The following is a 13,798-nucleotide window of genomic DNA, read 5'->3' as shown; positions in this document are numbered from 1 at the left end:
CTCGGCTTTGAGCACACTCGGGCTCTTCGGACTTGAAACGGCTTATCGAACGGTGGGAATTTTTCCTCGACGGAAAATTCAGCCCTGCATCAAGGTATTCTACCACCAACTTGAGTCTTCGGAGTAATCGAGACCAGCACTCTTTGCGAAGATGGACAACGCTACCTGTACCTACCCACCTACTTATAATCGTGGTCAGAGCTCGTTGCAGCACGGTGTGAATGAGGTTTATAACTGATGTTGTTTTCGAGCTCCTCCAGGCGGGTCACTTTCCGGCAAGCTTCACTCAAGGCTCCTCTTGTAATCCGCGAGAGACTCTGTACATCAATTATGAGGAGTTACGAACGACACCTTCCGAAGCAGAAGCAGAAGTAGACGAAGACGAAGACGAAGACGAAGACGAAGACGAAGACGAAGAAGAAACTTTCGAGCCGACCTTCCCGCGCTTTGCGAGACAATCAGGCGCCTGTCGAGTGTAATAAATATACAGTTTGCTACTTACATATGTAGATTTCTTTGCCGAGCATCACCTCGCGGTCTACCTGTATCCATACTACGCACTTTCACCACTGTTCATTGTTTCTATTATATTGCACGCATGCACGCGGGCACATCGAGCGCATAATACATCGTACGGTACATCACGGGTATACAATCCATACGCACAATGAAATACATTACCGATGTCGAAATCATGAATGGCGCGGAGTAAGAAAAGGACGTCGTCTCTTCTGCGCTCGATTTCGTTCCATTTTTGGATTCGCCTTGAAAGAATTACAAAGCAGAAATGGATTTCACGAGGACACTGGCTGACGGTTGCCTTGTCTCCTCGACCTTGGAAGCGACCGTGCAGTCCTCCGTGGTTTTGCTGGCCCGCAGGATGCGTCGACGTGATTTTCACGAATAACCTTCACACCTCGAGATCCAAGCACCTACCTACGCGTATGTATGACGCGTTCCTCGTTACTGATTTTTGAGGCTTTCCAAGATGGCTGCGAATAATCGAGAATCGTCCTTGGATACCAAGAGAACACGGATCCAAGTTTACCTAACAGAAGAACGACGGGTGAGCAAATTTTGATGTGAAATGAGCTTGTGAAAATCAGTAGCCAGGACGACACCTGAGCTTCCTTTATAGGTAGACGGCTGTTGAACCCTACGGAAATGCCATCGAGACGGGAAGGCGTTGCCCAGGTTGGTTCTGGAAACGGGCAGAAGCGGAGGAACAGGCGAAAGGGCACGAGTTACAATTACTTTATCCACAAGGTTAGAAAATACGTTTATTCCGGTATTTCAACATAATTATTCCTCGATCCTGCTTGCATGAATCCTCACTGGCGAAAGTTCGCAAACGTTAATTAAGGGGGGGATTATAAAGTTTTTTTTTTTAAATTAAAATACCTGGAGCATTTTGAGTACGAGGGCTTTATTATTTATAATTTTAAGAACATTTTAGAATTTTTTTCATCGAAATCAATAACAAAATGGTGGCATGGCGCGTATAAATAGCGAACGACTCCGAACTCGAGGGCTTTTGCGGTGGCGCATCTCCTAACATCACTGTCCAACTTGTGACAGAGAGAAAATTTATTTTGGAGTCGAATTTCAAAAATCTAGCCACGAGCTCTAATCGATAAACAAGTTTTAAAGATTGTGTCAAAATTTCAAGTGTGTCGCATTGAAAACGTGATCGTTCGCTACTTATATGCACCATACCGCCATTTTGTTATTAGGTAATTTGGATGAACAAATACTAAAATTTTCCTGAAAATGAAATTGCCCCAAGTGTTTGCATTTTCTTTTAAAAAAAACGCCCAAAATAATCCTTCCGCAGGTGCTGAAGGAGATTCATCACGGCACCGGGATCTCGAGGAAGGCGATGGAGATTATGAACAGCTTCATGGAGGACATGTTCGGACGCATAGCTACCGAAGCCTCTCGCCTGACGAAGTACAACGGAAAGCCGACGATGACTTCGAGGGACATTCAGACCGCAGCCAGGCTGCTTTTGCCCGGAGATTTGGGAAAATACGCCCTGATGGAAGGTGCAAAAGCTGTCACCAAGTTCAACGTCTCGAAGAACGGATGCGCCGCGTAGGGAAATATACATGCGTTTATTTCCGTTTTATTATTTTTCTATTTTTTTGTCCGTCATACGTGGAAATGATTACATACTTGTGACATTGCTGGTGATTGTAAGTGGATTGCAAAAATTAAATGAATACATTATACACTTAAACCGAATTGCGGATGTACGCGATAGTACGAGTATAACGTCTCTTGTCATTTCCGGTCCTTGTTAGTAGACGACGTATATTTATTCAGCAAGTATTATTCTACACGCGTGTATGTAATTAAATTATCTGCACGATACATGCGCGTAAGAGTGACGGAGAGGAGGAAAGCGTACGGTAGTGCATGAGACCATTTAGCGTGAAAAAAGTATTTCAAAACTATGCATTTACAAACACAATGCCGCACTGCAAACTGCGCGAGTCGAAAAAGGCCTTAAGGAGATGTGTCGCATATTGTCACGTATAAAAGACAACTCTGTGGTTCTTATACCCACGGTACATTATTTCCGCCAGTCACAAAACGTCCGTCTCATTATAGTTTACGAGAGAAAGAGAAAGAGGGAGAGAGATAGAGAGATGAGATTTATAGAACCGGGCAAAAAATGTTTCGCAAGACTTTTATACCTATGCAACGACAATAAGGATCATTCTCGTTCCTGTTTTCGTCAGAGGTGGCATGCCCACGAATGTGTGAGTCGGCCGCACGAGACAAACTCTACGCATTCACGGCCGTGACGAACGGGCCAGGTATTTTTCAACACATGCGTAGACGCGAGGCTTGCGCAACGCGGAATTTCTAGCAAGCTCACAGCGCGTGGAAATTTGAATAAGACATCGCCGGTGTAAGTCGAGAGGAGCAAAATTGTGGAGAGGAGGAAAAAACTTTCGGTTTCTTCAGCCTCGCATGCGATGTTACGGACTGAGCGTAAAAGAAGCGAGTTTTCCGCTGCGTATGCACGGGCGGCTAAATTTGCCCCGCACATCGGTGGACACGCGTCGACAGCCTCCTGCGAGAATGCATAATTGTGACAAATGATCGAGAGGTTCACGGTTCAATGGTACAAGAATTTCAATTGCCGTCCCACACACAAGCGACTCGCTCGGTTTCCACCATTTATTACAGGCTTTACTTGCAGATTTTCAGAACGGAACTGCGCGGCGCGGCCATCATCAAGCCCGAGTTACCTCATTCGAGTGGATAGTTTACATTATAAATCGAGTCGTTCCTAATTGGGTGCAAGCGGAGGACGAGCCGGGTGGGTAATAAATAAATCAGTTGCACCTTAATTGGACATAATTGTAATTAAATTAACGAAACAATTCAGAGACCACCTGGAGAAAGACGTGCACGATGCATCGGATACCGGGGCGTCTTACGGAATTGGCGCGTGTAACCAGGCCGCGCATTACACTCTAGGAGTCTAGGAGTCTAGGCCCTTGTCCACTTGACGTGAAATATTTCGTATCCAGACGTATTGCGATGAGTGGGTCAATAGCGCGGGGACACCGAAAGAAAAAAAATCTTTTCTCTTTTCAATCTCTGTTGAGGGAAATAAATTTCGATTCTATACCTACGTCGAATAATGACCAAAAGCTTTACTTATTGCTTACAGCGTTTGCTTGTTACTCGTTCACGTTCATGAATAAGTCTCCAAGTTTTTGCTTGATAGCTAATACGGGCGCCTATTCGGAAGAAAAAGCAAAACGTTTTCATCAAGATGTGGGCGACTTTGTCGTTGTTAACGTTATCAGGGGCAGCGTAGAAATTCGTGTTGACCGGTGTAGTTGCTTTTCTCTTAACTAATATCCTCGCTCTTTCTATTCCGTATATTATTATTATTATTATTATTATTATTATTGTTGTCATTACAATTTCTATTATTTTTACGTTCTCTCGATTTATCAAATTTGAATTACGAGGAGAACAGCACGAGTCAACTTTGACAAATGGAGAGACTCGTCTGACTTTATTAATCACCTCTGTAACCGCGGTGATAAAGTTATTCAGAAGCCGCAGAATATGAGTGACGGAATTTGTGTGTTCCCAATTTGTCAAGGGTAACTCGCGACCACCGTCTACTGATCGCCGGTCTCCTTGGGCCGAAAAGCAGGAACAGCCGGAGGTTGTCTAATCGTTGGTTACGTTGTTATATCAATTCGGAGATTACGGGCCGCGGGTGAAAAGAATTAAACGAAGGAGCGTAAAATTGCGTGCTCGTGTAACGATGATAATTACGCGTGACGGGAGAACAATGCGTTTCGTTCTTTCGCGAGAATCGGGGTCCGAGGTGTGCGAAGCTAAGACCCCTGCGGCCTCGGTGCAACGGCTTGAACCAGTCGGCGGTCACAATTAGCGATGGCCACTAAAGTAAGGTGAAAATAATCGGTGCATCGATCAATCGCATCCAAAAAAATAATCGAACGCGATTCGATGCAATCGGTGGAAGCTAGTCGATCAATCGGTTATTTCGTATTTTTTTTTAAACGGCGCATATGAAACGAAAATTTCGTAAATTCCAGTACGCAGTCCTAATAGCGGAAAAGTTTTTTGATAATTTGTAGTTTCATTCAAAGTATTTTTCAGTTTGAGATGAAAATATTCGTTTATCTTTCACTTGTTACATCAAATAGCTGTAATTAGTAAGTAAGACAACGATAATAATTCATACTTTGATCGCATAAACTGATCATATTTTATTGCGTCGTACATGCGAGTAAAAAACAAAAACCGATTGTGAGGAAAAATAATCAAGTCGTTCGGTTAATCGTGTTTGAAAAATAATCGATTATACCCGATTATCGATCGGGGAGAAAATAGTCGATTTAATCGAAGATGGATTACTTGTGGTAATTCTTAGGTCGTACAGGCACTTACCAGGTAATACGCCGCGGCATTAAGAATTCAATTCATTATTATACAATCAGAGAGGATCTTTGTCTTTCCAGGCATGAATTACCTCCCGGAGCGCATGGCACCGTCCTACTTAACCTGCCGTTTTATTATATTTATCCGGCTTTGTTCAACGCCGAGGCCAAAAAGCCGCGGTACTCGCGCAACACAATCGTAACACAGCGCGCGGTATCTTTTTTCCACCACTCGTAGCGTCGCTCTTGAGCAAACGATCAAATCGCGTCCTCTCATCTTGCTCAAATATATTTATTGCGTACGGATCGGGCATAAACATCGACGCAGTCACGGTCCGGTTGTCTAGCTGCAGAAGGTAAAAAATTAGACGACGAAGAAACGCACAAATAGCTTCTTCACCGGCTCGATGTCTGGAGCTGATTTTGGATAGGGCATTGAAACCCTCGATTATCCTGATGATAATTCGCTGCGGGGGATATTTGTACGCGCCTTTGATTCATTCGCGGGGCAAACAGATGGAATGATTATTGGAACCGCAGCTGCGGCAGAAGAATGAAAACGCGAGCTTTCGTACTCGGGTGAAATAGATGGAGAAAAAGGAGAAAAAATTTAAAGAAATTCGCACGCGAGGAGGCGCCGATCTAAAAACCCCGTTTCCGGAAATAAAAGATCTCAGTTTCGTTCGGGATTTATGCATTTCCACTCTGAATACCAGCCGAGGCTGGCTAATCTTCTGACACGGAGGTAGGCGGGCATCCAATCTCTTCTCGGTATGTGGTACAATGTTATGTATCTCCCCAACTCCGACGCCTTAGCAATTAACACTCCTGAATTCTTGATAAACCTCCTTGCTAATTAACGTGCTTCAAACAGCTTCAATTCGCCACGTCATGCCCCAAAGCCAATAATTCTTCAACACTTTCCGACAGCTTTCGAAGCACACAAATTCCCGTTTTTTTTCTATACTTGGAAGATCGGATCGCGTCGTTCGTACGTATGATTCATGCGACGTCGCCTTTACGGACAATAAATTCATCGGGAATTACTGGTAAAAATCTCGCAGGAATATTGAAATAATGATTGAAAGTAAACACATTATGATTTGCATACTTAGTATTCGGTTTTTCGGAAAAATCTTCCAGAATCGATGAATAACCGATCGGAAACTTGTAATCCGAGTTTTTAACGCGCCGTATAAAATTTCGCGCGAAATTCGTCATAGCATCCGATTGAAAAAACAAAAAAAGACCGTTCCAAAACAACTCGAAGAATGCAGATGAGCGAGGTTGCGTATGTAAGAGCAGGACCCGCTAATTTCTCCGAACTTTACGACACTTTCTCGAAGGCGGGATTATTCTCATATTTCGCTAATTCACCGCACGCGATTTACAGAGTCAAAACAACCGTCACGGCGTAATTTATGCTGAAAAGACATTGAAAAATTCCCGGCCGAGATGAATTATGATAAATCTTCTAGTCCAAAGGGGCCCGCTTCGAAAGCAGCTCTACGTATGCGATACGTCCGCTTCTGCCAGCTGATCGGGATCGATTCGCGGATCAATATCTTGGCAGGAGACCGAGAAGATCAGTCTTGGAAATGGCCCGGGGCTTCGCAGCAGTTTTTACGGCCGCCGCGCGTTTAATGCCGGACCGCGTGTATGCAGGCCGGTCGTTTATTTCGTCGTTGAATGTCAGACTCGGAGGCGTGTTCAGCGTTCCTTAGAGTATAATATCTCGGCACACCGGTTGCGACGAGTTTTATTGTTCAGCCGTACGGAGGGAAAAGTGGAGCAAGGGTTTCAAAAAGCGGTGGGAATCAGCCCGCTGACCCAACAGTTAATTAGACGAACGTCATAACCGTTGCGATCACAACTTTTCGTGTCAACGGGGCTTTTCAGGGGAACGCAAAATTCCTCGGCATTCCACCTTGTACGTAATTTCGGACCAAATGCTACACCTTTACACTGTCCTGGAAATCGTCTACCTGCAAACATTTTCGAGTCGGTTTGCCACTAACTGATGGTGGATTTTTAAAAAGATCGAAACTTGCGTTAACCCTTTCAGTCAAAGTTGCCAAGTTTTGGCCAGAATCGTCGATTTTTCGTAGTTTTTTATATTCCACATCCGCCATATTGAATCCACCATCTTGGATTTAAAAATTATGAATTTCTGACTTCAGACTCGTCATCAGCGAGCCGAGAAACCTCCGGCTGACAAAATCCAGGCCAAAATATTGACTTGACAAATGTGTGACTGATAGGATTAAATTTACAGATTTCCGATTCGAACAGCGCCTGATTTCTCGGCAAAAGTGTGAAGAGACCTCAGAGACGGAAGGCCCGAGGAATAATATCACGATTGCCTTCTTCCTTCTTTTTTATACGCATCTATAGGTATAATCATACTCAACATCAGCGTCAATGTTTGCCCCTCAAGGAACTGGTACACAAACTAAGCGTTCGCTTTCATTTGTTCGCGTTCTTATAACAATACGATAATTCCCCTCGGTTGATTCTCCGTCGGATAATAATTGAAAACAACGTGTACCTATGTACAGAGAGGCGGTTTTTCGGGGTGTTCAAAGACCCATTGCACACACCTAACCGTCGTTCTTCTAACGACTCGCTTCTTGGCAAAACTGGGTCAGGCCTGAAGCGCAGGTTTATGTGCGCCGCGGATAATCGCAAAAAACTTCAACGGGTGCTAAATAAGCATTGAGAAGAAAAATAAGTACCGAAAGAGCAGCTGAAATAATGACACTAAAAACACGCGGTATCTCCAATCGATAAATCACTACCCGCTAAGAATCATACGAATTTAGGCATTTCTGTTAATCCGTTTCGGTGAAAAGGCTCGATTTTTTCCCACCTTTATCTCGGCGTTATTCCACAGCGAGAATTTAAATGAAATGCGAGATTACGCTTCAAATTCGGTGTAAATACGGGTTGTCGGAGAATACCGTCTATAAATTTCGATGCACGTACCAATATAATTGCTGATCAATATTAAGCTTGCCTATTTTTTAAGGTCTGTGTAGACGTATGCCTGTTTTTCGCTCGGAACTTAGATCCCTGTTATAATGTGCTATATGAATGAATCAATCATAGAGATGTTTTTTTCGGGATTTGGATGAAAATAAAAAAATTAATTACGGTGCAGGTCGTGGCAAAAAAAAAAAGGAAACCACTGCGTCGTGAAGAACGATCGACTAATAGCCGTTGGAAATTTAACTTCCACTGGCCCGTTTCACAAGACTATACAAGTGCCAAATACTGATAAGTCGAGACGTTGGAAAATGTGCGAAGATGAGAAAATTTAAAAAGCTGAATCATCGAAATTCCGAATGATCAAACGTTTTCGGATCTGTGAATTTCTGGCTTGGTCAAATTTCATCGCTTTGACCTTTCTTTGTTACGGATTTTCGATGCTTTTACGTTCGGAATACTCGTCATTTCGATTTTCGGTTGCTCTGCTTCTTTACACCCACTCGTCGAGTAAACTACACCGGGTGAGTATATTTTAATTTTCGGAATGTAGCTCTGTCGAAACGGTATTTTCCGAAATCTTTCTTCGTCGGATCTTTACCTTTCGGAACTTTGTTCTATCGTAACTTGAATTTTCGTAATCTTGCATTCCGGAACTTGGAGCCGTCGGCTTTCCGACCATTCGAAACTTTGTCGTCTCTCCAGAGTTTGATTTCTTTGCTTCAAGTTTCACCACGAAATAATTCAGAATTCGGCGCTTTCGGAAGTCTTCGAGTTCGGAACTTGAACCCCGCCCCATTCTCTCAACAAAAGTACCGGCGAGGTAGAAGGTATATGAAAAAAGGGTGAGTCCCATGCAGCGACGGCGACCTAGACCCGGTCCGCGTCCTCGTCGAAGACGACGACCCACTTCCTTCCTCGGGCACGAGTCACGGGGTACCAGCTCGAGTCCTCCATCTGCCAGGCGACGGGCCCCGCGGCGTCGCGGCGGCGGTGGCGGTGGCAGTGGAAGCCGTCGTCGTCGTCGTCGTACAGCCGTGAGGCCCCGTCCAGGTTGGTGCTGCAGTTGCCGCTCCACTCTCCGATCGACGGACGTACGCGGCGTGGTCACCGCGGTCACCCTGGACGCCGACTTACGATCTTGACATACGAGGGAAAAGTTTTCGGTCTTCTCGCCTTTTCTCGCCGGATCGGTTAAAGGAGTGCGTCGAACGCGGTTGTCCCATTTCATTTTATTTATTTCACTGTTTTTACATTTTCTTTTCCCACAATTCGATTTCGGACTTGGGCGATTGGACCTGACCGGTGGGCCCGATTACTCAAAGATACTGGGATAACGCGCTAAGACGTTTGAACGAAAGAAAAATAGAAGAAAAAAATCGTCGATTGGTTCGGTTAAATCCTACTTACCTACCTACTTTCTATGCCGATCGATTAACGGAAACAATGACGTTCGATCCCGAGCTGTGTGACAAGCTTCGATCGGGATCTATTTTTCTCGGATTCGCTAACCGTGACTTTCGCAGCCGTGCGCAAGAGGATAGTGATTAAGGGGTATCGAGACTTTCGAGGTGAATCGGGGGTCCGTCGCGGTCCGAATAGCGAGGCGGTGTATTGCGATATTTGATTAATAGAATACAACTATCTGTGCCGCTGAAAGTAAGAAGCGTCGTTGTCGGACCTACTTTTTGGTAGGTAGCGCGGATTTGCGCCGGTGGTACAGAGACGAGCAGTGAGTAAATACCTAAATCAAAGTGAGCTCGCCGAGGGAATCGCGCGGTCAGGTTAACCCATTTACCGCGGAAAAGGTGGTCGTCCCTAATTACGCTCTGCTACAGCACCTTAAAAGGCATCAAAGCGCAGCGTGAAACGCCGGCCGTATACATCCCACAATCCATCCAACCTGACGGATAATCGGTGATATCATGAGCCGGGGAAACCTGCAGCATAGAATCTGTGGTGTGTAAAAAACGATTTGGGCATCGATTTCACGGTGATATTGATCGTCGTTGTAAACCTGCCGGCGTCGCCACATAAACGTGAGTACAACCAATAAAGTAATAAATTTTTACTAATATCGCGCGGATCCGAATCTTGTGCAGTGTGCCAGTGAGATTAATTAAGATGTACGAGTTAGACGGTCGCAATAGTGGAAAACACATGTAGTACGTACAGCTATTCGTTTTGATCATAAATCACCGTGGTTGTATCCGTTACATAGTATAGGACCCCTAATTAGTACCCTGTCTTAATTACCACGCGATGCCCGCTCAACGACAGCTGTAACGTCACCTCGCGACCGACAATAAAATCGGCGATCCGCCGTGCGAAGGAATTCGAATCGAATCCCGCTCTGCGAAGTTCAGGGAAAAGTTTCTCTTCGGAAAGAGAATGATGCTTGCTCGATGCACCGCGGACGTCTTGCGGTACTCTAATTGACATCGGTGAACCGAAAATTGCAGGAAGTGTCCGAGCGGCTCGTCACACTCCCGTGAAAAGGCATTTCGGTAACTGGGTCAGAACTTTGTCGATGCGATTCTGTTGTACTTTCACTGATTAGGTTCGTTCCGAAACCTAAATGCGCCAACGAGCCGCTCCCGCTATCTGGTCACCGGTCGAGAACAACGCGGTTCCCCCTCTAGTTTTATCTATGCATGCCGTATTACGTACTAGACTCAAGTAGGTGGCCGCCTCATTGGTCTGCCAACACGTGCTCTTATTGTTAGTGGACTAAGGAGGTTTTATTTATTCGCGTTAATAGATTATGAAGTCGAGTCTAAGAAAATGGTGGCGAGATCTCGTGTCTGGATCAGTTTAATTCAGCTTTCAAAATCATCGCCGATACCTCTGACTATCTTTGATTGTTTTGGGCATGTATACCCAGACCTCGCAAATGGTAGTAAAAAAAAGGGGTGAAGGTATGAATTAATCGTTAATCTTTCGTCCGAAAATAAAGAAACGTGATAGTTAACGCAAGTTACAATGTGATGAATAATTCATCCACGATGTGGTGACAGTTTGACGGTTTTTAATGTCTGCAAATATAGCCTTTGGCAATAAACAAGTCTAAGCATATCTATAATCGTCGTGTAATCACTACTCATCGATAAATTCATTGACAGTTATAGCGGAAATATCATACGTATGCTTCACGGTTGTAGTAGATTTATAACACTGGAGCAACTTTCCGTTAAATATTGAAGATCTATTTATGCAACGTGTATTAGGAGATGTTGAGCCTATGAATAACGATTTGATAATTGAATAAACTGATCGTTGGAAAGTCGATTGGAATGATGTTGGACATCATTCTCTATTCATTAGAACGAATGATCGTAAAGGAACATACGATCGATAACAATTATAATGAATAGCTGTTAAAAAAAAGTCAAAAACTCTGTTGATTTGTGGTCCTAGAAAACGATAAAATCTTGGCAAAAAAAAAAAAAAAATCTACCCTAACAAGAAAAAAAGAAAAAAAAAAAGAAAAAACCAACTTGGGTGTAAATTCGCACCCCCAACTTATAGATAATGATGAATTTCCATATTAAGGTAAGCAACGCATTCTAATAGCAGATAGATTGTCTATTATTATAACAGTTCTCAAAGCCGCGTGCGCGTTACAGCTGGATATTTGCGTATAACATACATTATACGAGTACATTCGAGTCTGTGTACCTAGGCTAGGTTAGTAAGTTTCTCGAGGTTTACAGTTACCGAACGGCAGGTGAAATGAAAAGTATTCGCCCAACGTCTGATTCAGGCGTCTCGATACCTCTACGCATATTACACGCCCTCGGTATTTCCGCATCTCAAACAACGCGAGTCAACACTGATTACCATAATTTAGAAAACTGTGACTCATTTTTCTCTCCTCGCTTCATTCGGAAAGACTAATTTTCGTTTCCGAATTCCCGCACTGTAATTTCGAAACCACGTGCTTCGAGTGCTGAGTCAATTCGCGGTTGCTTTCGCTCTTGTTATATTTCACTAGAGTTAGATTTATTTGAAGGTACAGACGTCTGTGACAGCGGATGGAAATCGTGCAGGATACGTATCAGTGATTACCGATCGCGGATGGACGACGAATCAGCGAATTTCAGAGTCCGATTATCGCGATCGAAGCATCACCGTGCACATCGCTGCATAACCCCATCGGGCGAACGGCGATAATATATGTTTCAATTAAAATTTTCTCCCTCGAACTTGTCGGTCTCTCGACCCTGCCGTGTAACGATGCTCGACACGCCAGTTGACTCGACTCGATCCAAGGCAACGATCAACCGGTGGCTTGATTGAGATTAATCGTTCTTTCACTTCGTATCAATTTCCACCGACAGTGCACGCGGGCTTGAAGGACGTCGGCTGAACTGGTCCACCTACCCTGGTTGATCGGTACCGCGGCGGCTGTTGCAATTCCACGTGTGATCTCTGATATCGTAGACACACGCGTCAGGAACGTTGTGTAGGTGAATGAAAATAGATCCAAGCCAAAGGAAAGGGAAGGAGAAATAATCATCCGGAGCCGATGCCTGGAAGATCGCCGTGAAATATGGATAGAAGAATACATATAACGTCTATGGCGATGGGCTTGTTAGATATTGTTTATGGACGGGGCGGAGTGATTTACGGAAAATTCAGGTGACGCATGGGCTGCGGTGATTCTGGCAGGTGTTAATTACTCGCGATAAGATCATTGAGAGGCGGTGCAATATTACTTGAGGAGAAGGATAGAGTCGAACCTTATAACCGCGCGCACTGCAGTGCAGTCGGAGTGAATAGCCCAATAAATCGTGGATGGATGCGTTCCCGCAGCCGAGTAAGGCTCGTCTTTGCTAATGGGCATATCAGAAATCACGGAGTTCGATGCCGAGGCTCCTCGGGATAGATTTAAGCCCCTTCACGGCGAAACGCCAATACGTACGCCGCTTTCCACGCACCGTCCCGAAGTCAGGCACCGGTTCGCTTCGTTATGTCCATGTGACTCTAATGCCGCGTAATTGTAAGATGGAGACACGCGTGAGAGATCGAAGAGCGATGCCCGCTGGATATCGGCAGCTTCTGCCAAAAATCGGAAACGCTTGTACTTACGTATTTCTTGCTTTCCAGTTAATTCGCGCAGGTGACGAAGAATTTCTCAGGTTTGGGGCGCAAAGCAGAAGCGATTTGTCGATATAAAATGAATCTAACGCGCCCAACGAGGCCGGCGTCGAATTCCGCAGCCCTGCGACACCGTAGGTACAGAGGACGATAATTCGATGCAGAAGCTGGTTTAACTCAGGCGAAGAACCGTTGCTCCAAGTGCACGAGCGCGGTGCATTAAGTGCCGATAATCCATTGCGTGGTGAGCGACGACTGTCCTGGAAAACTAACACCCGAAGCGATCGAATCCAATCGAGTCCATCGAGGACTGCGGTGATCGAGACCCCGTGGAAAAAGAGACGCGGACACGTACGTTGTACCTAGGTTAGATAGTTTCAGGAGGAGTTGCACGCGATATTCAGCCGCGTTGCACGCGTTGCTCGTCCCGGAAACTCCTCACCAAGGCGAAGACTTATCGTGCAATTGATCGTGTAGTTCCGATAGAGCTAATGCTCGAAAAAATGTGTCGATAACAGGCAACAAGAAAGTCTAGATTCTCGGACACGCCGCCTGACCCCGCTCGGATTGTGGCTACTGAAATAAGAACAATATCAGTGCGGAGTTAGCGATTGTCTGGTAATGGTGAAAGGACGCCTTCCAATCGCGAATAATCGATAATAAATGGTCGAGGCTTGGTGAAATGATTGAGTTAAAAAAAAAAAAAAAATGTCGAACGCTTCGTGAATATTCGAACGGGTGATTCGGATAAGTTGGCGTGAATCCGCAGGACG

At 44.8% G+C, this 13,798-nt stretch overlaps 2 protein-coding genes across 2 annotated transcripts in view; both read left to right on the top strand.

The window, feature by feature from the left end:
- Nucleotides 1–1,093: 1,093 nt before the first annotated feature.
- On the top strand, nt 1,094–2,181 carry LOC124307164 (late histone H2B.L4-like). The gene is made up of 2 exons (XM_046768600.1): nt 1,094–1,266; nt 1,835–2,181. Exons 1-2 carry the CDS (start codon nt 1,165–1,167, stop codon nt 2,096–2,098), a joined length of 366 nt encoding a protein of 121 aa, XP_046624556.1. The 5' UTR covers nt 1,094–1,164; the 3' UTR covers nt 2,099–2,181.
- Nucleotides 2,182–8,974: 6,793 nt separating this feature from the next.
- The window catches only part of LOC124307154 (serine proteinase stubble-like), a 29,122-nt gene continuing 24,298 nt past the window's right edge, over nt 8,975–13,798 (top strand). The window contains exon 1 of the mRNA XM_046768583.1: nt 8,975–9,964. The gene's annotated coding sequence lies outside the window, so the exon portion shown is untranslated. The remainder of the gene's footprint in view (nt 9,965–13,798) is intronic.

This window comes from Neodiprion virginianus, chromosome 6 (assembly GCF_021901495.1).
Source record: "Neodiprion virginianus isolate iyNeoVirg1 chromosome 6, iyNeoVirg1.1, whole genome shotgun sequence".
Taxonomy (NCBI): domain Eukaryota; kingdom Metazoa; phylum Arthropoda; class Insecta; order Hymenoptera; family Diprionidae; genus Neodiprion; species Neodiprion virginianus.
This window is presented reverse-complemented; position numbering and strand designations above follow the sequence as displayed.